This window comes from Ischnura elegans, chromosome 11 (assembly GCF_921293095.1).
Source record: "Ischnura elegans chromosome 11, ioIscEleg1.1, whole genome shotgun sequence".
Taxonomy (NCBI): Eukaryota; Metazoa; Arthropoda; class Insecta; order Odonata; family Coenagrionidae; genus Ischnura; species Ischnura elegans.
Window position 1 is genome coordinate 58,941,479 of NC_060256.1, and position 25,811 is coordinate 58,967,289.

Here is a 25,811-nt window from a genome sequence, read left to right on the forward strand (position 1 = left end):
TCTCATTCCACAATAACTTTTCCGTTATTAAAATGTTGAAGTCAATTCTTTTGGTAATTTGTTACTACTTATTGATTTTATAACATTAACCTCAGGTCTGTTTGAAATCGAATGCCATATTTGTTGGAGTAAATGATTTATCATTATTCATGTTCTACTTATTTAATTATTTTCTCATGTTATACCCTAAATGTTGTGATGGGTATATGGGCATACTTAGGTTTTCTTGCTATGATTGATTGAGTTAACTTCAAGATTTCATTTCTATGCCCTGATGTGTTAGTTGTGCTGAATTCCATTCGGAAATATTTGATATATTTTGTATAAATTTATTTTGTGATCTTTTTTGTTTGTAATATTCATCTTATGTTCTTAATGGACATTTGTCCAAGAACAATAAATATTATTATTATTATTATTAAACAAGCAGCCAATGAATTAACAAAAAATTGTGTAAGACACTTCAGATGCTTAATCTCCAACAAATAAGGCATCTCTAAGGTAGGTGTAAGCAATAAACTCGTGGACCAACTCTATCACTGGGTCTATAAACTTGGTAGGGCTAACCTGCGTAAGATCAGGATAAGGCATCAGGCGGCGACCAGTGGGAAGGGCAATGGTTCTCCCGTCGCCATGGTTACGGGAGGGATTAATGCGAGGGGGGAGAGGGTGGGGACCGGAAGAGGAAACGCGCTCGGCTGTGCCACTCAAGCGTCCCGCCTTTTTCATCTCCCAGCCGGCCCATCCCAACCAATTAGAGGGGGAGCCCCCCCCCCCCCCACATGGCTAGAGCCAACTGAGCGAGGAACACCTCAGAGCCGCCCTTTCAAAATGAAATCGCAGGGCGACTGATGGCTGCGGCTGTAAACAGCAGGGGACACACGATGTGCCATATGGAAGTCGAAAATAAAAATAAAGGTTGGAGAAATTTTAATCCTGGATATTTCAATCCTGGATAGCTGATACCATTAGGGACTAGAATTACTTACAGGGATGCCGACTTACAAAAAATATTGGGGGGGCCCAAACCGGAGATCTTGCCCCGGGAAATTTTATAAGTAGTGAGTTCTAAGTTTTTTAAGCATTTTAGAAGAGTCATATGATCAACATTAGAACCCTGATAACTCGAATCTCGATATCTGGACACTACGGGGAAAATCGATAAGTCTGACACTTTTTTTCCTCACACCCATAATGAATTTTTGAGGGGGCTCGGGCCCCCTCAGGCTCCATGGAGTCGGCGCCACTGATTACTTACCACATTTAGGTCGAAAACGCACCATTTTAAAACCACAGAAACTTTAAGTCAAGTGCTCCGATTGGCCGCGAGTTTGCCCTGTGTCCGGATGCTCTGGATAACTTATGACTTCCAATGCTTTGCCTACATTTGCCTTTGCCTTTTTTTTCCAGAGAATACAGCAACAGGGCAAACTCGCGGCAAATCAGAATGCTTGGCTCAAAGTTTCTGTAGTTTAAAAATGGTACGTTTTCGACCTAAACATCATCAGTAATTTTGGTTCCTACTGACATCCAGGGTTAAATCCGGTTTCGTGGCACAATTTTTCACTACTTTGTTTATTGTAACAATAATGGCCGAGTGAAGTTGAAACCAACATCTAAAATAAAAGTTAACCTTTAAGGTGTAAGTTTCATTTCAATTAAAAATGTGAAACACCAATGAGAAGCGGACTTATTCGATATATTTTCTGTAAGCACCACTATAGTTCGTCTTCGTAGAAAACAGTAGCAACCGGAAGAAGCAGGCGGGGTAACTGATGAAATTTTGCATTTGCGTAAAATATAAGGAATGAATCCGTGAAATTGAAGTATTCAAGAATATGTATGCAGAGGCTTACGTCGTAACTTCAACTCTTGATTTTCAAAGGGAATTAGCGCTAACAGCACAACGCGGAAGTCATTAATAATAGAGCATCAAATAAATTATTAAGTACTACTGTGGAATTTAAAACCTTATACCTCCTGAATTCATCTGACAGCGTCAAGGGAAAATAATCCTTGGCAATCGGCATGGTAGCTGACATAATAAACCTATACGCGACAAGATTATGACTGCGAAATTTTCTTAATTTGAATAAATTCACGACAAGGAATTCCACTCTACGGAGAGTATGCATGTAATTGACCCAAATACTCCGCGAACCACGCACTGACCGTGAGCAAGGGGAACCTTCACAATTGGCGTTATTCATCAACTGGCTGCAATCTCAGACGAAATTCGTACGCGCACGGCTTTGGAGCCGCGTTAAAATAAAGCCGTCTGGGTCTTATCCTTGAACTTAGTCCCGAAACAAGTCGAGCATTGAAGCGGAATTATTCGCGACGGGGAATTCAAAGTGGGTCTACTTCAGTTCGCTCGGATTGCTACGGATATAGTCGCAGAAATCCCATGTTAAAAAGGTATGCACTCGCATGAATGAGTGGGGTAAATGTTCCGGTGAAACCTAGTAAAAAATAATTTAAAAACATAAAGCTGTCGCGACAGAGGAGAACTAATTTATACTAGATTTATACTAGTCCCACAATGTTTCGCGGAAAAAAGCAGACGACTGCGAAGCACTACATCCAACCATCATCATTATTGTTACAGACGTGACTCCCACATAGTTATAATGACGAAAACAATCACATTTTGCGTTGCTCCTATCATGCTCTTGAGTTTTCAAAGTGTGCGCTAAACTCTGAAAAAGTTTTTCCAGTGTCTCAATCAACGTTTTCACGGGTTTTCAACCTGAAGAACTACTGAAGTACTGAATCGATCCTAAACCTAAAGCACAGTTCATGGGGAGCAGCAAGTGCTGATCAACTCAGCGGACATTGGAATATTAGTCAATTTGTTTTGGCTACACATTGAATCGACTTTATCTATAATTAAGTGCCGGAAAATACCTTCCGCAAACGAGGGTTTAGCATCGAAGTATCAAAAAACAATCAGTAATTTCTTTCTAATTAAGTCTTTGGCCTCATAAAACATAATACTCATCCTTTACTTTCGATAGCTTTATCAAATGACCTAAAAGAAGGTCATTAAGAAAGAAAAAAAGAAGGTTTTAGTGGTCTATACATGAGTGAAAGAAAATTTCTATTTTATCAAATAAGGCGACATATGGCCGAGTTAGTATCGGGAAACTTACATGGAAGAATTTTTTTTATTGGGTCTAGAAACACATAGAGAATTTTGTTAACGGCAAAGGATTTCATGAAGCATATGGAAGTTTCGCCGATAAATTATATTTCTAAGGCAAAGGATAAGGCGTTGATTGTCCATCCCCAATTGTACCCTCATAATTTAATGATCTCACGAGTTTCCTCGAAGGAAGCAATTATAAACTCATGTCTTGATTTTCACTTCCAATCAACTTTGTCAATGGTGAACTACCATTACCTTGACTTTCACTACCACTCAGCCTGCCGCAATGTCTGTTTGTTACTATAACTTGTTTAGAAGTAACATTATCATCTTGAAATTTTAGGGCACTAGAGCGGTCCCTTTTAAACACCTACTTGCACCTCAAATATTAAAGTATTATTCCTGAGAAAATACTGAGCCAATATTTTCGAGTTTGACATGCAGGAGAATTTGGACAAGGGTGTATTCTATATTTCCTGAACATTTCACGACGAAAGTTAAAATATAACAAGCATGAAACTCGCTATGAAAAAAGCGTTGTGACAGTTTAAGTTTCAAGGAAATAATACGTCACGAAAAGATAGAGAAAATTTCTCCGCACTTGAACTTTCTCAATTGCAAAAGTTGTAAGTTTGTCATCGATGCAAACGAAGTAATTGAGACATCAACTTTTTGCGTTCGACTACGCTTTCGAGACAAAACAGTCAGGTAGAATCACGACAGGTGCGAGTGGGGGCCAAACAATGACCGTTAGCTCAATCAATCACCAAAGGAAGGTGACCACGCCTTACGACGTGGTATCTTTGGAAGGGGACGCCAAGGCTTTTGCGTATCGAAACACCGAGTAGAGACGGAAGCCAAATCATTGCTGCAGTGAACAACCATGCGATTAGATCTCAAGCGGAGTTACCTCGGGACAGCAGACACGATGCCAAACAATTTTCGGGCATCAAGATGGGGCCATTGCTGCTTGAACGGATTGCGATTCGCTACGTCCTCTTGGCTGGCGTCCCTTAACTACTGCCCTCCTTTGCTACACTCTTGTCCCACACAACCAAAAATTGACGCTCATTCCAGATATTTCTTCCGCTTTCATTACGGCATCAAAAAATTTCCATCACCATATTCACAACAGTACTGAGCATAAATCAATGGTTAATTTCGCTCCATTTGATTTACAAATTTTACCGTTTACTCAAGGAGAATTTCAGCATAAAACATCTTCAGGCATACTCGAAACATACTCATGACACCTGCGTGTAAATTATAAAAATGTCATAGTCGTAACAAGGTCAATTATGAGTCGTATGATCCTCAGCGAATCGTCAAATAATTGGAAGGCCGCGTCGGTGCGGCAATAGCTTTTACGCCTTTGACATATACCAACTGGTCCGAAGAGTTGCTTTCATGTGGGAAATTTTAGAGTTCGCATTGGAAGATAACAATAAATTGTTCCTAGGGGTTTATAATAGGATTAACCGGCAAGCCGCTGGAGTTCAAATAATTTAGTTGGGATGCATACGATAAAAAAGAGTAATAGGTATTACTAGTCAGAAAAAATATTAAAAACACATTCACTAAATAAAATAAAATAATTTAATTATAGACAAACATAAAATTCGTATCAGTTTCCTTCTTTCACTAGCACTGAGTAGGATGACACCAATATCAGGTGCATGGAAAGCTAGCGTTCGAGTCAGAGTGAAGCTTTACTGTGTTTGAAGGTCCCTGGAGAATGACCCTGAGTGAGGATCGTCGCAGGGGAGTTTTGGAGGTCAATGCAAGCGTCGAGGGCAGAGGGGTCGAGGGTCCGCGGAGCGACTTGGGGCCCGCACAAACAAGACTGGGCAAACAAACCAGGCAAACAAAAGGATGCACGGTCACCGCCCATGTCTCCCGCCCCCACCAGCCAGCGAATAGGCCGGCCCTGACGCAGCCGTGTCAACGGCGGCGACTTGAAAGGGAGGACCGCTTCGGGGAAAATGAAATATACGAAGCGGGAGAAAATGGGGGGCTGACCTCACACAGTAATGCCAGAATCATAACATTTTCGACCGAATTTAAGGGTAAACGATTACGAGTGACTTAAGATGCAGAACAATTTCATCGGCCACAAGACACGATGGCACAGTGAAAATTATCGTTTAACGTAAGGTTTAAGGGGTAGTAGACCACGGATGAAATACATAGATAATGTAATTATGGATTTTAAGCAGATGAACTGTGTAGGTTTGATGAGACTAGCACTCGGGAGAATTAAGCAAGGGGCAGCGTCAAACCAATCTTAGGTTTGATGACTATTGATGATGATTTGATAAGCCGTCAAATGTTAGCATGGTTTGCCATGAAATTATCGAGAATATATCTTAAGTTTTAAGAAAGTAAATATTACAATAGGACGAAACGTAGAGATATGCCCTCTTAAGCACACAGTTTGAATTCATTCGGACTTACACTGCTGAACAATTATCTGAATAGAGGAAGAACTATAATCCCTGTTCGCAAATTCGCTCGAGAGTTCCAAAAATTTGCTGTTTTATCAAATTTACGAGAAAATGGCTTACTGGGAAAGAATTTTTTTCGTACGAACTTCTCTTTTCCTTCCATATATTACCGATATTTTTTTAATGAGTTGGGATTCCGTGTCCGAGCGAACGACCTCACTGCGTTTATGAATCAAGAATAAAATATTACGAAAGACGAGAATTTCCGATTATAATGGACGATAGTATTGTAGAAGGGCAAAAGACTTCTCCCCTTTGAGCGAGCCTAAGCCTGAGGCGGGATCACTGGGGGAAGGAAAGCAATGGAGGGTACGGAACAACCCTGAGAGTAAACTCCCAGACTACACGATCCCCGCAAGGTGGCGCCGAGCAGGGGGCGAAATAGGCGCCTCCCTTGGCGCCCACAACTCGCCTACGTTATGACCCTCCTCCATCGCCGTGACTCGACACACAGACCCCTGAGTATGAGACTCTTCCCGCGTGATACAAACCCTGAGGTACCCCAAGGTTCCACTACACGTTCACGGAGCATCCAGCGAGCCACCTATCCAGGGTATTTCGTGAGGGAGGAAATGACCCTTTGAAAACCATACATTCCAAAATGATGCCTGCTGACAGGGGTGCCGACTTAAAAAAAAATATTGGGGGGCACAAACCGGGGATCTTGCCCCGGGAAATTTTATAAGTAGTGAGTTTTAATTTTTTAAGCATTTTAGAATAGTCATATGATCAACATTACAACCCTGATAACTCGAATCTGGACACTCCGAGGAAAATCGACAAGCCTGACACATTTTTTCCTCACATCCATAACGAATTTTTGAGGGTGCTCGGGCCCCCTCAGGCCCCATGGAGTCGGCGCCACTGCCTGCTGATCATTGATGATGATGGAATGAAACTGCGGTGAATTATTAATTTTTTGAGCTCTCCAATCTCTGATATAATTCAACTTGAATTCACATATGGCGTCGTTCAGTCGGACCCGAATACTCCATATCATCCAGTTTAACATAAGAAAATGGGAAAATTACCGTCCACTCTTCATGAGTTGGTGACGCCATTATAGTTCTAGTTTACTTAATCGCTCGGGAGGAGCCGCTCATTGAATCAATCAACTGAGGGGATCAGTCATTACAGAGTAAACGACAACGAGCCACGCGAGTTCAACGCTTAAGGACAAGAAGCTGCTGAGAAGAGATGATCCCCTCGGCATGAGCTCGTAACGCCGTCAACCTATCCGCGAAAGGGTTAACGCCGTCGTGAATACCTCGAGAGTAATAGACGGACCGAAAAACGGAAAAATAGGTTTTTTATTATTTTCCTAAGTTTCATCTTAATCGACGACATAAAAGTTGTGGGCGAGTCCATTGCCAAAAATATTTGGTAAAACACGTATGGAAATTTGAAAATTTTGTCTCATGATTTACCATCCCACTAAGAAAACAAAAAATTGCCAGTTAAGTAAAAAAAAACTTAAATTGAATTTAATGAAATAAAATTTTAACTGAGCATTCACCTGAAGATGCTTCAATAAATCGGGGTCGTATTGCTTATTTTGTGGAATGGACGAGTTTTCTATTTATTAGTGATGATGTCACATCTCCACACCATAAAGTTTGAATCGTCAATTGATATGCACATAATTTACCCCAAGGAATAGTAGAAAATATAGCAAACGCGCTAATTATTCTATTTTTCAATCAGAATGATCGCTCGACACACCTGCGACCTGAGGAACCCACTCTCTGACATAAATGATTCTAAATGGGTCCGGAATAAAAATAATCACGCTAGCCCAAGGGTGCTCAAATACGGTGACGAATTCCTGCGGTTCCCAAAACGGTTGATGCCCCGCGCGGCACACTCCGACCACATTCTCCACTTTTACCGCGTTCCCGAAAAAAGAAATCCGCCCACACGCTGGGGACGAACAGCCGCTCTCTGAACCTTTTGCGTCCGAGGGAGTTATAAATATGAAAAGGCGAGAAGGGGCGTGATTTCGGAATGTTTTTTTTTCCGACGTTTCGGGAGACCTCCCCCAAAGGACGAGCGACACCGCGCAAGACGAGTCGTGGACGTGAGAAATATCGGGACACCACCGACCCGAAATCAATCACAGCTGAGGCTAAACTTGAGGAGAGAGCGCTAAAAATATCGATGAAAGACGATTTTGCAACGTTGAAGTCATCAGGTCAGAGCGAAAATCCAACACTAGATTAGGACGAGGCAGATAGAAAAGTTTTTTTTATGACAAAGTCCATAAATAGGACTAACTCTGATCGACAGACTGAGGGTTAATAAAGACCGTTTGACACGGGACACGTAATTGCACAATCTGACGCATGTACAAATCGCAGTCAAAATTGCTCCGTGTAAAGCGGCGAATTTCTAGAACGCATCTCAGAATGCAAGGACAAACCAACGAAATAACGTGCCCCGTGTAAAACGGCCTTAACGGCCAATTCCGGCCTTTAAGGCCGTTTTACATGGTACACGGAATTGCGCAGGTTAGAGCTGCATTGATTTCTAAAATGGCGTGGAATTGCGCGAATGCATGAACGAAATTAGAACAGGGGCTATTTTGCCGTCTCGCATCCACGCATTCTCGCATGTGTTCTAGCAATTCACCGCTTTACACGACGCAATTTTGATTGCGCCTTCACACGTACGTCAGACTGCGCAATTCCGTGTACCGTGTAAAACGGCCTTAAGGCTTGAAAATCGGATTTAAATGCCAGATCCCGGGAGCGATGATGAAGGAAAACTTTTGCGACAAAAAAAATATTCTCCTACAAAGCAAAAAAGGTGCCAATATGGAGAACTTTGAGACACGTGCTCTTTAAAATAATGCGCGAGGAATATTAGCTTTAATTAATTTTTTGAATTATTAACAATGTAAAGAAAACCCATATGCAACAGTCCTCAAAGGATTCGAAAAAGATAATTGCTTTGAGAGCAGAAACCAAACACACAACAGGTAGGAATGATAATAGGTGTATTAGCAATGACCAGTCAACCAAATATAAAAAAAAAAATTCAGCGTCAACCAACAAAACAAATTTACAAAGGAAGAGCGTTAGAGACTAGGACGATAATGAAAATAAACAGAAATCTGCGAAAAAAAACAAACCAATATGTTATCGAGAAATTTAACTTGATCGCAAGCCCAAAATATAATTTTTTACAAGTTCGTATCGTCAAAGAACCTATCAACGTACGACTTTCAGTTATGCTAGCACCTTTTAAGGAAAACAATGACTCTAATTGCAGTAAAGATTCCATGAAAATGTGGCGCTGAGGAATATATTATTTAGAAGCAAGGAGCCAGTGGGATTAAGGTATCTACGGGTCGTCAATCAAACCACGGTGGATGGACTTTAAATCCTTAATCGCGCAAAATCTCACTTTTGATAGGCTGCAGAGTATCACTGTCACGCAAAAAGTAAGGATAAACACCATCGATTTAGAGAATGCGACGCACTATTTTTTCCACGCGTCGCACTAGGAGCTACTGAAATTTCCTGGGAAAAAAATAAGAGAAAAACAAGTGACCAAATAATTTTCGCAATCGGCCAAAAATAATAGAAGAAGCCGACAGAAGCTTAGTCGTAGGATATCTCGTTCACCGAAAAATATGGTACGACAAGGAGAGTAAATTTTAGATAACGAAAATATTTTATCACTTGCCTCATATAAATCAGAAAAATAAGGCGATAACACTACTAATCCCACATTCGTCAAAGATGCTGAGGGAAAAAATTCAGTGTGGCGAGATCATTTATCAAACTATGGAAGAAGAGACCTCCGCAATTCTATTCGATATTCTTCGATATTCCATGCCAAAATTTTGACGGAACTTTAAATATGAAACGGATATGTTACTACTGATACAGGAAGGTCGAGCTTGAAAAAGCAATAGCAATGGCAATAACAAAAACACGAAGAAAATAACTCCTATTTGGCCCACAAACCATAGAATTAGGTCTACGAATATACAATTGAGATGAAAATCAACTGTTAAATGTTATCAAATCAAATTCTGCGTACTAAGAAGATTTACATTATACATTCACTTTAAAATTGTAGTATTTATAGTGGTTTTAAGACATTCAATTATAAATTACCGCAATCAAGGAAGAATAATATAATAACCAACTAATGACACCATCCACACGGTTTATAGCTACCCCTCTCACCCTGAGAAAACTTGTGAAAAGAATGTTAAGTGAATTTTCAAAATAAAATCATGATAAATACAACCGTGATAAATATAACGAAGGCACCACACAACTCCACAACAAATCAAAATATTAATGAATTCCACAAAAAATTATTACTATTGGTAATGAAATTTTGTGACGTTTACGTTTTAGAAGTACACCGATAAGTTGAAATTCATTAAGCACACAGCGGCAGGGAAATTTGCGAATTTTCCCTTTCCACCTAACATCTTTACTTTAGCCCGTTATGTAAGGGATTCATTTACACTTTCGTTAAGACAATGTACGAGTCAAGAATATTTTCACAGATTCTAATTAGAACGACAACAGAGGTAGCTTAATACAATTTTAATTCGACACCAAATGGAGATAGAGCATCTGAACAAGTCTAAAAGGTCTGCTATTTAATTTTACATCATCGCAAATGACACTTTTTAAAATTTATTTTCACCGAAAAAAATTCAGACCTATACAACGGGAGAGTCTAACAAATAACGACATTTGGCGATTACGGACACCCATGTCCTGGACAGGGGCAAACTGCCCGGGCGATACTCGAACCCGCGACCTTCGGCTTGGCAAGTGAGGACCTTAGCCCACCACCGCCGGCAATGTTCAAGGGGTATAAGAAATACGACATAAGGTGTATGCATTTGCGTGAGAGGACTGCTTTCCCCACATACCTAAAGGCTTGATAACGCATTAAGCTCTACATCTCAACTGAAAACGTTCCTTTAAGACGATTCTTAATCCTCCACATTATCGCAAGAGTCCCACTACATTTGAGAGAACCTTGCTAAGCATTATGCAAATTAAGACTTTCCAGATAATTTACACCATTTAGCTAATTCCAAAGGACTAATTAGAGTGGAGAGAAAACTGGCGTCGACCTAATCTTTTAGATGTACGGAGGGGGAGCGGGATAATGGCGTCGGCGTGCCCAGAATATAAAGCATACATACAGATCCCAAGATATGAAAAGCGCAGGGTTGTCGACGACTAATCGTGAAACCAGAAAATGAAAAGCAAGCATGGAGGCCAACGTACAAAAAATAGCAATTAATATCATTTTTATAGAAACAGAACTACGCAAACACTATACTTTCACTGCTACAGCAACATAAACATATTGCACAGCTGATGGATGATTTCGGACTTGACTGCGTGAAACCTTCCCATTAAGGAAAACGAAATAATAAACTTTACTAGGTTCACTAATATATATTGGAAAAGGTACGACCCGGGTGTCATTACAATACCGGATGTAACTGTATGTTAGGTAACCCGCGTCGTGCTTTTTCAAATATAGTAGTGAACGTAACTAAGTTTATTATGTTATTTTTCCATAAAATTTTTGTAAAAGCAAAACCTCAACAGGAATATAAGAAAAAAATGAGTGACCAACATGTACTCCGGAATTTGTGCATAGCTGCAAAAGACTGCGGAAAATTTTAATAGCTCCTACCGATTGGTACAATGATAAAGTAAAAATTTCGCACCATTGAACGTCACGCTCCCACAAAATAAAATGGTATAGTTATTCACGTAAACTTCCAGAACTCGACAAAATTAGCATGGAAATGGTATTACTCTCCATTTACACAATCACTCCACATCAAATCAATCTAAATTTGAAGGTGACATGCGTTGAAACATGATTTAGAGTTAGAAATTTGTCTAAAATGTTGTCTAGCCACGCTAAAAAACAGTGAATTTCAGAGCTTAGAAGTTGTCTTTTACGATGATGACCAAATCTTGAGTCTTTTAAAACTCAGGGAAGCACACGAAGTATTATTAGCTATGAGTTCATACACTTATTTTCATCCTAAAATACAGCAGAGCTATAATAAGTGACTTTGACTTAATACTTCAGACCACCCTGTATTAAGTCTTTTTGTCAACTGCAGACCATAAGTAGCGACTTTGAGTCGCCGTTGTGCATGAAATCATATTATTAAGTAACTTCGTACGGTAGAAAACTTATAGAACCGGTCCACTATTAGGAATTAATGATTATGAAAATGAAAACGCGCTAAAAGAACATCAAAACCCACACCGACAAGACCTTGTTTAACTAAACCACTTAACTTATTAGATAAAAGTGAAGATCTAATTTATACACAATTACTGTCCCTTCGTATCACACCTCCCGTTGAACTAAATTTAACTAGTTCCTCATTTCATATTCTGCTGGCAATATATAAACTTTTAAAGATTTATTTTTCCACTACTATTGCAATGCCAATTTTTTGCAATGCGATTCCTTTTCTTTTCTCCGAGTAACGTTAATATATTTGAAGTTTACGAGCCGTTTACAACAACAATCAACAGCTGATAATGTAAACAAAATACTAAATTCTCTTACAATGCTGCGAAGCGGTGAGACGCGTAGATTAAATAATAAAAATAATTCAGAAGAATGAAATTTATTCTCATATGAATGCAAGCTAATTTTACGATGTGAAGCCTCATGTTCTTCTTTATATAATTATTTTTCCGCCATTTTGAACTAAATTACTCTCCAGCGGTATAAACATCATATTTAAACGCATGAATTATTTCTAGCACAAATTAAGGCAATACGAGAAGTGTTCGGAAATTAATGGGAACTAATTTTTTTAATTTCTCGCGAGTTTGGAGACTCACTGACAATTTTTTTATAATGTTGTTATACAGGTCACTGAAGTATAAAACAATTTCCAGCTGTATTAATTGTTTACTTTGTCTGCGGCAACAGATAAGGTTAAACGTGTTTTTTAGACCTCGGCGATCTTCGGCTTACACTTCATTGCTTGTTCGTGAATTTTTGAACAAAAACATAACCAAAACGATGCCTCAGTCTCCATATTCACCAAACATGGCTTCACGTGACTTATTTCTATTTCCAACAGCAAAGAGGACCCTAAAAGATCTAACAAGCATTGGCATTTAATGAAATCGCTGGCAGAGCTAAAGGGTCGAGATCTTGACGGTCGAGTTAAAGAAGTGATTCGAGGATAGGAAGAAGCTAATAATATCTAATGGGGACTATTTTGAAGGGGACAACATTAATGTAGACGAATAAAAAAAATAAAATAAATAAAATTCCCGTTATTTTCCGAACACACCTCGTACAATTTCATCACAAGGCAGAACTGCAGAGAGGAGATCGGGTGAAGGCGTGGTGCCATGGAAGTTCGTTTGAGCCACCTACGTTGCCATGCGGTAGATTCAAGCGCAGCGGACGTGGAGCAAGAAGAAGCACAATGTCGTTTATACCACGATGGATAAGAGACTATAACAGCAGCGTTAGGACGTACCAAAAGGTTGTTAGTTGACTTATAGTGTAGCCTATTAACTTATATATTCCTTCATGCATGTTTATGAGTTTTCCGAGTATTTCTAACAGCATGTTTAGCATGTTCTAGCTTCATAGGCGGATTACCTTCATAGGTAGTTGGCAGGTTTCGCCCTTGCATAAATGTGGAAGAATAATTTGTTAGTATACGTAACATTTATATGACCGCGTGGTGCGCACGTGAGAACCCTCTCGCATGTTGCATGCTGGTGATTGATCACCCCCTGCCAAACACCCTAGAGGTGGTTCGCATGGTATTATTAAGATGTAAGAAGCCGCCTCCCCCCTCAGGGACGTTCACTTCTAAGTCTTCCGGGAGTGGGGGACGAAATGAGAAATGTTTCAGTTTGGAAGGAAGGGCGTTCCATGCTCCCTTCTCTTCGCAGCGACCCACCCAAAACGGGAGGGAAAAAAAAGAGTGGTGATAATCCTGTAAGAATATTCAGAGCAGCTCGGAGGAGGGGGTCACGGTCGCGGGCGATACGGCGGCGCGGAACGGTGCCTGAGTGAGATACGGACCCATGACCGCCAGACTGCGAGGCACCCGCCATTACTCAAATGATCGACTATCGATTTGGGAAAACGATGCGGCGACAAAACTCAAGTGGGGATGAAGGATACATTTCGGGCGCACTGAAGCGCTCCGTGAATAGATCTAATGGCGACTATTTTGAGGCCGGTAACATCAATGAATACGAATAAATAAAAAAAGTAAAATAAACGTTGTTTTCTGAACACAGGAAAATATTACACGGAAGCAAACAAGGAGGGCGTGCATGTTTATTCTACGGAAAGTATTTCTACAGATCTGAATAGAACAAGAGTCAGTTTTCCTTAGTGTTCCTCGCGTTCTTTACAAAATATTCCCCATAAATTTCTAGCAGGGCAATCATAGAAATTTGAACGTTAAACATCTCATCCGGTTTCCGCTTTTCGACGAGAAAAGTTAATGCAGTAATTATCACATAATTTAACGAAGTGAATGATACAGCCCATTTTTCATGAGTAGGTGACATCAAGAAAGTACTCATCCATCTACTTCCTCGGGTAGAACCTTTCATTGAGAGAAGGAATTGTTCAAATTAGTCTTAAAAGTAAGGAACCACGCAGAGGTATACAAACGGCAGAGGTTGAGTGGAGAAGCGCCGACCAACTCGGCGTGAGTTTGTGGTGTCACAGACTTATCACCGGAGAGCCAAAGGCCGTCGATTTTTCGCCACGAAAAACTATAGGATTAGGCGACGGAACATAAAACGGGATAATAGGGGTATTTTTCATTTGAAAACCCCAATCACTATCGATAAGAAGACAAAATTTTTACCTCTCCGATCATCAATACACTTCATAGACAATTCTAACCATTGTTCCAATTCTCCTTATTTATACGTACTAGTTTTATGTATTTTCATGTAATTGAAACTCGTTATATTTTATGTATTTGCTTGTTATTGGGACAAAGCAAATTGTCAATATTGCTGTATGTGGACATTTTCAATAAAATAAAATTGGTGAGCACGCCAAAAAAGTGAAGGGTCAACATCGTGGACATTAAATTTTTTTGCAGGCCAACAGGAGTAATTTACATATTTCAAAATCCTATTTTAATAAGGTTAGTCTCATTTAATAATCAAACCATGGCAAGCGACCAGTTAAAATGGCCGACATTCAAATGTCTACGACTACCCTGCTAGAGATTTCTGAAGAATATTTTCTAAAGAACGGAAGGAACTCTAAGGAAAACAGGCTCACGTTCCGTTCAGATCTGCCTAAATTATTTCCGTACATGAAACATGAACGTCCTTGAATGTTACCTTATGATCTCTTCCGTAGTAAAGCATTCGGAGTTCCTTTTCTACGATTTTATTTACATAACATGGGTTCACGTTCCGTAGAACGTTAGGAGTATCTATAAAATGGCGACTAGTTACATTCCACGGAGATTTTACGAGTATCAATATACACACATGCAATATTAGTGTCACTGGAAGTGATCGAGGGAAACTTAAGAACTCCGAACAATCGAAACATAATATACTATTGATATATTCCAAGGATACCCAGGGAATCTACAAACGCTTTCCCATAATAGCAGAGGCAAGTATGTCGCGGGTATGATGAGAAAATAATATTTTCCTACGCTGAATATTTGCTGGTGCTTGGTTGCACATCGGTGCTCATTTTGAACACGCACAAATAGCAAGAAACTCGAAATTCATACCACATTTCATATCTCATTTACACTGTCGTAATCGCAAAGCCATTAACCAATGCAATTCCATTGCTACATATTGAGATATGCGACTGGTTAAAGTTCTAGACGCAGTAGGAGTAGAAATAAGTTATTAAAAATAACCAGTAACTGCTGAACTTCAAATGATGACCGTTACTGAATCCTCTTGCGCCTCGCAACAAAATCCAACCATTCCTGTGACGTGTGACCACAGTCGAGTGGTGACACCGCGTCCCTTCAAATACCTCGAAAACCAACGCGTCAAACCGAGACAGCATCACGCAAACGAGACTGACGTGATATTTCTCGATAATCTTACAATAGAAAGATAATGTAATCCTATAAGAGATGACGAAAAATATTACTGGACTGAAAACAAACGGCCACTTATCTCCAGCTACAAAGAAAAGTGTGATGCATCACCAAAAATACACCTTTTCTGAAGCAAAAAAAATCACTCCACAGATAAAATTACCACACGTACGAATGCACTCAAAAGACTGTTGACTGTTGACATTTTTATATCCGCTAGCATCTCAGAGAGTGCATTCAATTTATACTGAGCTAAATTTCCATAACTAAAATATGCAGGGTAACGAAGAGTCATATACCTATGTCAAGCATTCAAGGAGAATTCATAATCATCTACATATATATAGGAGAACGTTAATATAAAACCTCAGTAAGCCGCATAAATAGGTTTGTGGTGGGGAATGTGAGGAAAACAGCCGCACATAAATATGAAGGAAATGCGCATATGAAGTTCCGTCTTGCATTTATTAGTCTTTTATTGCTTTGGGGGAAAAACGAATTCCTTAATTTTAGCGTTTCTGTCGGACCTGGATATATAGTGGGATTCTAGTATGATGTCCTGGTGTCGCTATGAAAGATTATTAATTACACAAGCAGTCTAAGCCCATCGAATAACCTTCGAGTCTCTAGCGACTCCCAGCCTAATTAGTTCAACATCTGTGTAACGCTTTCGGCACGCCCGTCGCAGTTTTTGATGAATCGCGCAGCTTTACTTGATATTTTAATTAGTTCACAGATTAAATCTTTCTGCGCCGGATCCCTAATACGCTGTATATTCAAGGTGTGGACGAATGAGTGCGAAATAGCACCTCTTCTTACTTTTTCATCCGAAAATCTTCCCACGATACGCGTGACGAATCCTAGCTCCTTCTGCCATAGACATTAGTCCCACCATAGTTCCGAAGTTACAGCAACTCACAGATACCCCACTTCATCTGTCGCCTTCATATTAGCACGATCAACAACATACCCATGGAGATAGTTGGACGACCTACGCAAGAAATGTATCGCCGTGTCATTGGTCACATTAAATTCTTGTCCCCACTTCAGGCTCCACACATGGACATTGTTAAAACCCGATGGTAGAATTTCAAAGTCAGAGAGATAAAAAATTCGCGATAGGTAAAAACGTCGTCATCAAATACCCAGAAATGTGCCACGGAATTAAATGCAACTTTCCAATTTTTAAAAACTATTTTAAGCGAATACTAGTTTCGATACAGCTAATGTTTAATTTTTTTAAATCTTTAAAAAACGACTTAAAGAAAAAATATGATAAAAAGATCATACTTTCTACACTAGAAAAAAAAATATATTACCGCATACGGTAAATAAGAAAATTTACATATTTCACGACTTTTACCATAAAAAGGTAATCACCGATGGCATAATAGCATACTTCCAACAGAAAGCAAGCATATGCCTAAAACACGATCGAAAGAAATTACCCAAATGCTAAAATTCTCACGAATTACCGAAAATGGTGAAAAGAGCCGTTAATGCCTCTAGTCCCGCTGAACTTCATAATTAAAGAGGAAAATATCGCACGCCTGAAAGACAATGTGGGGTGAGAAACTCGTGAAAATTCAGAGGCAAAAAGACGGCGATTGCCTCAAAGGACTTAACTTCGGGAGCGAGGCAACAGGCCAAGGCCGAACAGAGAAAAAATGAAAATGGACGCATGGACTTGAAACCATCGCTGGCACACATTGTGTCCCACGGCAATAGGAAAATTAATTGATAAGATCATTCAATTTATCTCATGCTAAAGAGGATAGCTCAAATGCTAGTCCTACACACAGATATTAAGTGATAACTAATAATAAATACAAATACTAAACAGATTTCATTATCTCCTACATTAATCTTTCCAGCAAGAGTATTCTGAGGTAGCCAAGAGGGAAGATCTGTTTTTGCATTGCTAAACACATGATAAACATTAATGGGTGACTTAGCAAATAAAAAACTGAAATAGGCATAAAAACTGTAACTGCTGAGTAGAACTAATCAGATTATCTCCAAGGATTATGACAATATATCCTCCATAACATCTTCAGTTAACATCCAAAAGTGTACACTATTCAATATAGCATAAACAGAATTAGAGTAATCACATGAAGTGGGCAATAAATGGGACATTTTGGGTCCTTAATAAAATAACGTTTAAATTAAGTTAGGCCAGTTTTCGTCCAGGCTAAAATGGTTTTTCTTATGTTGAAGGAAAAAGGCAAAAAATGAAAATCTAGCAGTTCCAATTATCATATAAAACGACATAAGAACTTAAAAATGTAAAAATGGATCTAAACCAACCAAAATCTCCCTTTAATAGGAAAGTGAGTTTTTTAAAAATATGGTATAACTAGATGGATTCCATATTGAATAATAGTAATGGACTGCTGAAAACTAATTGAGAGGAAAATCATAAACTAGAGTTCCATGTACCACAATATTCAACTACTCTCGTTAAATTCGGCAAGGAATACGATGGCAATACGAAATAGACCAAATCAAGTGATTTCAACGTGCTCTTCTCGTGTCTATATCTATAAAATATGGGGTATTTCCATTTTGGGTACATACTAATTCGAAAAAGCAAGTACAGCTTACGGTTAAACATAATGTTGATAGTGTCCCGTACCCCATGGTATTTACTTTCGTCGTATTATTCATTTTTCTCTCCAACGCGTTACAAAATAGCATCTTCCCGATTCCCATAGCAGAATAAGGGTTTGGATAGTCTAAATGTTGCAATGCGCTTTTCGGGGAGGCCGACGATAAAAGCCACCGACACGACCTTTCTGAAATCGTTGCCACATCCATCCAAAACATGGTCACGCAGTTCGTGCCCTCTTGCTAATCTGGAAGACTGACGAGACCAACTCAAGATTTAAGCGCTGACCTATATTTTCTATGAATTACTCTTTTTCTCATGAAGAATTGATTTTCCGCACGCCATGGCCTTCTTCCTCTACCAAAATAGGCTACTAAGACCATATTTTCTAGAAAATTCATTTTTAAATCCACATTTTCAAATAGGTTATCGTTTAATATGGGTCTCAAGGAAAAATATTGACTTGTGTTAGAACGTACAAGTTATTTTTACAAAAAACGAATTTCACGATCACCATATCATTAAAATCACGATACAATAAAACCTAGGTGAGCTGCCGGGGTAAAATTAGAATTATTGACAATTAATGCCAGAGAATTCAAATCAAAGAAGTTACACGAAATCGGAGCTGAATTTCGCTCAAACGTCCGGAAAAATTGTTACTGGAAAATGTAATTATTTAAACGACAAATAATAAAATAGAGGATTCTCCAGTCGGCCACGAAATGTATTGTTACCCACCGCGTATTTGAATGAGTTAACTTTAATCGTCACTCGCAACGCTGACGTCAGAATGATCCGAATATTAAGACGAAATAAAATATAGTTAGGACTCTTAACCAAAATTTATTATAAAGACGATATAATATATAATTCAAAACTATTGATAGCAATTCGTCGCGAGTTATAATTCTCAATTCCATCCCATGGGAATTAATGGATATATTTCCGTTCACCACCGCCCAGCGAATTTTTTGAAAACATTAAAAAGGGAGCGAAGCTCTACATAAAGCAAGTTTAAACAGGATGGACTGAGGCCCACTACATGTAGTACCATTGATTGACATATTAAAATTATGTTTATCTAAATTTTAATTTATAGGCTAGAGGGATTTTGCCTAACATGACAACACATTTTTCAACGGAGAAAGTGTACGAAATACGTATTTGTGTTGACATCTTCAGCCAAGGCGGTAACTTCCTAAGCTTTGTTGAGCAAACTTTTCTCGGGTTCCTCATCACGTCTAATGTTGGCAAACGCTTCGATATTTCGACGCTTGGATGACGGTGCAAGAGCCATGTGTCGAAACGTCGGCTATGAATTATTTTACTCGGCGGAACACCTAAGAAGAATTTAATTCGATAGTTCGCGGGGGAATCCAGCGATCCTGTTCCTCATTAATCATTAAAATAATTTATTGTTCTTAGCTCATTACATCCGATTCGAACATTGTTTTTTGACAGCACAGCATTACTATAATGTCTAATATAATTTTAAATCAGTTACAATGGGAAATATATTAAAGCAATGCAGAACATACATTAATGATACTACAACGTTGAAATGGTCAATTTCTTAGAGCAAGTTTGGTAGAAAATTTTTAAATAAGTTTATTTTTTCTGAATTTTTGCAGAGATGTAGAGTCTTTGATTGGTATAAGCAGGTGGTTCCATCTTTGTGGGCCGGCAACGGTGAATGATTTTTGAAAAGTTGCTGGATGTTAATCCTTCTCTACGGTACTCGGAGGGACCTGTTCCCTCCATCGGGTTTTTTTTATAATTTTAAATCAGTTACAAAGGGAAATATATTATAGCAATGCAGAACATACATTAATGATATTACAACGTTAAAATGGTCAATTTGTTTGCGCAAGTTTGGTAGAAAATTTTTAAATGAGTATATTTTTTCTGAAATTTTGCAGAGAGTCTTTGATTGGTATGAACAAGTGGTTCCACATTTGTGGGCCGGCAACGGTGAATGATTTTTGAAAAGTTGCTGGATGTTAATCTTTCTCTACGGTACTCGGAAGGACCTGTTCCCTCCATCGGGGTTTTTTTTGCTCACCTTGAGGTAGGATCCGAAGTACTTGGTGACGTAGGGGGAGTCGCACTGCGACAGCACCATGATCTCCTGCTGGATGTCCTCGATCTCGTCCTCGGCCTCTTCCAGGTCGATGATCTTGATGGCCACCACCTGCTGCGTCCGATTGTCCATCCCTTTGAACACCTCGCCGAACGAACCCTTGCCGATCCGCTCCTGCTTCGTGAAGATCAGGTCCGGATCCACCTTCTGTGCGCGGGGGAGAGAAGGAAGTTCAATCAGGTTAAAAATTTATTTACTTCATCATGAAAAATTAAAAAGAAAACATAATTCAATACTAGTTTAAAGTATACCGGGACTAGCCGCGGTGATAACTTTTACGGGAGTCACCCGCAATGCACAATCGTGCGAAAGATCCACAGAGAAAAAATCATTCGCCTTGACCGGGATTCGAACCCGGATCCCCAGATTTTGTCATCTCGTCCGGTAGCGTACGAAAGTATCCATAGGGAAGACTGACGCTTCGGTAGCTAAACTGGCTAAAGCACTCGACCGGAAATCGGGGAATCCGGGTTCGAATCCCGGTCAAGGCGAATAATTTTTTCTCTGTGCATCTTTCGCACGATAATTCAATGCCATAAAATGCTAGACATACAAATGGAATCAAATGTTACTAGGTTTATTGCGAAGGGCAAGTTAGAAAAAAGAATGTATAAGGGTAAAAATTCCTCAGCCCTTATCAATTAGGCTGTACGAATTTTGTAAAACATCATTATCATTCCCTAGACGAACATTTTATGAACAACATATATGAGAAAATTGTATATTTTCTCGTACATTGTATTAGAAAATAAGGTAAGAAAGTTACCGAAAAAATACTTAATACCATGACTCTATGATGTAAGTAGTTTTGTTCGGCGTGACTTGATGGAAATTATCATTGTGAATGAAAAGCTATGAATTTGCAATTCCACATAATTTATCCAGTACAAGTAAAAATACATACTGAGTTCACAACTGTGACCAATACCAGTCATTGATGATGACGGTCCACGTCGAAACCAGGGTCAGTTAAATGAATTACGTGGACTTAAGAAATCATAGTTCTTTATACAATCAGAAATGTACTAAGTGAAACCTGCTACTATGGACCCGAATAAAAATATCAATACCAAATTGAATTATGTAATAAAGAGAAAGTTATGACGAACCTAATATTTTTAAGAACTTATTGGCACACAGAGCTGAGAGAAAGTTATTACAACGCAAAAGCTTAGAACAATCTGGACCAATGCTTTAATCTTGACATTATGTGAGTGACAGGTACGAGGCCGAAATTTTATCCCAAATCGACCAGAATTCCGATTATGCGAGAGCGAATAACGGGAAAATCATCTGCGTGGACCATATATTTCACCGCCCGCTTAATCCGGGAGCTTAATCGGCGAGCTGGGTAAGGAAAGGACGGCCCGAGTCTAAATGAGTCGCCCTTAAAGCTCGCTGAAGCAAAAAAAAATGACAAGCGTCCTTCAATCAGCCCCCTACGGTTTTTATCTCCTTCGTCCCTAAATTGCGTTCCGATCTCCCATCGTTCTTGCCGGAAAAAACGCCCCCGTAATCTTCCCTCTTCATTTTTTTTGTTTGGCTACATGTCCTTCCTTATCGGTCTTCGACGTTATCAACGGATTTAGGATTCCGCTCCTGTTATCTCCCCTTAATCTCTTCACAAGAGCCGCAACCTGGCGTCCAATCCGCTTCCATCACGAGAGCCACATAGTTGACGAACGTGAAGACTTTGAGTGCTTTTGCTGTGGCGAACACGGGAGAACTAGGCCCATTTATTCGCCTGGCGACAAGAATGAAATTTCGGCACTGGTCCAAGGGCTTAAAAAAGAGTTAAAATTCATACGGGGGAATCACACCCAACACATTTCATGAGACCACAGAAAAAATCCATGCAAATGAAATAACAAGGAGAGCTCCATTTAAGCAAAAATAGGTAAAAATTCAAGAAAGACTACAAGAAGCAGAAAGCATGTACGGGAACCTTATTAATTCAAATAAAAGTAAATTACTATCCAGAAATATAAAGATAAGAGAATGTAAAAATGGCACACTGAAGTTGATGAATTCATGTTTTTTTCGTGTATGCCTTATATCCTCAATGACAGACAGACTTAATATTTACCACAGAAGTTTTATTTTCAGTAGCATACCGCATTTCAACGCAAGTTTGAATTCCCAAAATTAACTAGAGTAGCGCACATGAATAAGCAGCGGTCTGGTTAGAGGTGTTGTTTTTTTGCTTTTATAAATTACTATGGCATCATGCCCAGTAATATTATGATTTTTTATGGCAATTGAACGTTCCCTTTAAAACCACTGGACGACTTCAAACAAACACTTTTGAAATTCATTGAATTATTATCATTATCGACACCAACTCAGCTTCAATTTCACAGCACGCACTTTTTGGCACTTCGAAGAGGAACTTTTTAAGTCTAGCATGCGATAAAGGAACTTTTTAAAGACTCGAAATATCGCCAATGAAACTTCCGTGAGCCTCACAGGGAAACAAAAAAACGGAGGCAAGTTCGCCAAAAGTGAAAGTGTGTTCAATTAAACTTCTAATTGCATTTCAGAGGGCTGGGGAAAAATGCGGCGGCCGCAAACCTTCTTTTCGAGTGCCGGAGACGCTTGAGAGGCAAATTGGATTTCGGTTGGCACGCACGGCGGAAAGGGAGTGGGAGAATAGGGGAATGTTCCGACGAGCGGAGAAGCGTCGATAGACGATTGAATATCAGCAACACACCACTGCACAACCCTGAGAAATGCATTCTACGCCTTAATTTCAATAACGCACACTTTAAAATGACAATAAAATTCATTAGATTGGAAAGTCACCGAAGTAGTAAAACCCAATTGATAAAACAAAATTGGGCGGAGTCCCTAACAGGCTGAAATGAAATTGAAAATTGTGACGCCAAAGGTATGACGACAAAATTATCCCCCCCTCCACGTACCCACTCGGACGTGTTAAGACATATAGTTAAGATGGTTACCAAAACAAACGAAAAATCTGTTTTAGAGGGGTTGATTCCATTTTAATTGGATTTAGGAGATCTAAATTTCTTTCGATAATGTCCAATTAAGTTGGAGAATTAGGCAACACCACCTCTACATCAACAGAAACTAAACCGACTGCGTGAGAAAAATCCTGCCATGGTTTCAACACCCCGTGTCTTCAACAAGAGTTGAAAGCCTGCTGGATACGTTATAGATACGAATCAAGACATTCGCATTCCGTACATGCAGTTGATGAGACATGAGATTTTCTTTACTAAGTTGTATGGATAAGGTTAATCGGTTAAATTTGATTTCTTATTTTCCACCAATTCCCTACACTGTCACGGTTTATTTATCAAGTCATATGATTACTCAAGAACAAGAACTCATTAAATTTTATTTTATCTACCCCTGAAAATTCTAAAGCTTTCTCATTCAAGTGGATTACGTTACCCTTAACAATCGTTACGGGTTTAAGGATTCCCATGTTTTATATTTTACTAACCCTAAAAATAAAACCTTAAAATTTAAGCAACCAAACCGTTCCGAAAATTATTGAATTAAACGAATGAAATCAGAACGTTTTTAATAATTGTATCTTATTTTCTTTAATGAAAGCCTGTTCGTGATTATTTATTTTTGGATACCTATTGTGCTATCAAACAGCTATCAAAACTCAAATCTTGATAAAATTATTAACGTTAACTGATTGCTTGTTATAAGGAGTCCCAGTTGCCGCAAGCCACGATATCACCAACTAAGATGATTTATGACTCATTCTTAGTCTACACAGCAGCGCATCAAGAACACGATCGAAAGCATTCTTAGTATTTCTTCTTGCAGCAATTAAGGGGAAAAAAAGGACAAAATAAAAAGATGCATTGGTAAGTCACTATTATTCCATAAATAATTAGATGCATCAGCTTAAGAACTCAATTAAAAGAACCACGATACAAAATTTCTTGACTACATTCCCAGGTTGTTTTCTACGCACAAGAAACATTAACATCCTTTCCCTGCTCCTTCTAGGATCACCATAAAGTTTTCCCAGAACACTTTATACTAAAACATAGCCAAATGAAAAGCGTATTTCCCATTTTCCATTCATTTCCAGAGCACAAATGGTATTATGAGCGTTGAAATCTCCACCTCAAATGGGAGATTTCAACGCTCGCTTCCAATATTAATGCGTATTATCGCATGATGTTTATTCGTTTCACAGAATACAATTAAACACCCATTAAATCATCGAAACCAAGATTAAAATTTATTAATTAGAGCAACCATCATATTTAGGATTAAAAAATTAATATTTCCGAAGGTTAAGTATCGAATTTGAAGTATAAAAATATGGAATAATATAAGAGACAAATTTGACATCCACCATTAATTCAACGAATTTGAAAATTGTACAATGATATTTAACCCAGATTTGCAGAATGTAAACTTCCTCATAAGTATTTTTTAAAATACAACAATGCCTTCCTAGAAAGAAATATAATATGGAATTCATCCTTAAATTGCATGAATTTCCACGAGAAAAAATATCCCTGGACTGGGAATCCAAGCACGGACCTTTGGCTCTCCGGATACAACACTATCCAGGTTCCTGAATTCCCATAGCAACACTACAGAGGCTCATGGCACTAGATGTTCACGCGGTAGTTTCGAAATATTACACTTCATCCATATTGTTATTATAAGTGGGTAGCCCAGGCGACTACGAGGACACCAGACTATGTTTTAAAATGGAGAATATCGCTTGTAAAATTTGCAAGAAAAAACAATCCCCACTTTGTCCCAATTGCTTGAACACTACTCCATTAATTTCTCCTGCAAGGTGGAAGGACAATATCTCCACCCATTCGACCCAAATCACTCCTTAAACGACCTCCACAGGTGACCTTGGTGAGTGAGGAACTCCATGAGCAGCACCTCCTGATCTCGCAGTTAGAGAAGCCTTCGCTAGAAAAATTCGCAACAAAAGATAATCTAACTATCAGCGTAGATCAAGGCGGCTCCTTGATGCAGCTGGCTGCGATAATAGCCTTACAATTAGATGAGTAATCTACAACAAAAGACAATATAAAATAACAAACTACAAGGTTGAATTCTTGACGGCCTCCCGCACCCAATTCTCTCAAGGTTTTTACTACCCAGAGCTAACCTAACGGACGGATAAGCCAACAAGAGAAGGGGTGAAATAGGCAATCCACAAAATGAGCAACACATTTCAGACATAACGTAGGTCAAATTAGGTAAAACACAACATCACTAAAAGAAAGCTAAAATATATGAAGTATCTGTAACTTTTCATTAGAGAGTATCATAATATAAGTCAC

The 25,811-nt window shown here is 39.0% G+C and overlaps 1 protein-coding gene across 5 annotated transcripts in view; it reads right to left on the reverse strand.

Annotated features, from left to right (window-relative positions):
- LOC124168455 (serine/threonine-protein kinase 24) overlaps positions 1-25,811 on the reverse strand; it is a 528,029-nt gene that overhangs the window by 25,216 nt on the left and 477,002 nt on the right. For all 5 annotated transcript variants that reach the window (XM_046546712.1, XM_046546715.1, XM_046546714.1 and 2 more), the window contains one exon: positions 20,428-20,652. In XM_046546712.1, coding sequence (XP_046402668.1) covers positions 20,428-20,652 — 225 coding nt within the window. The remainder of the gene's footprint in view (positions 1-20,427; positions 20,653-25,811) is intronic.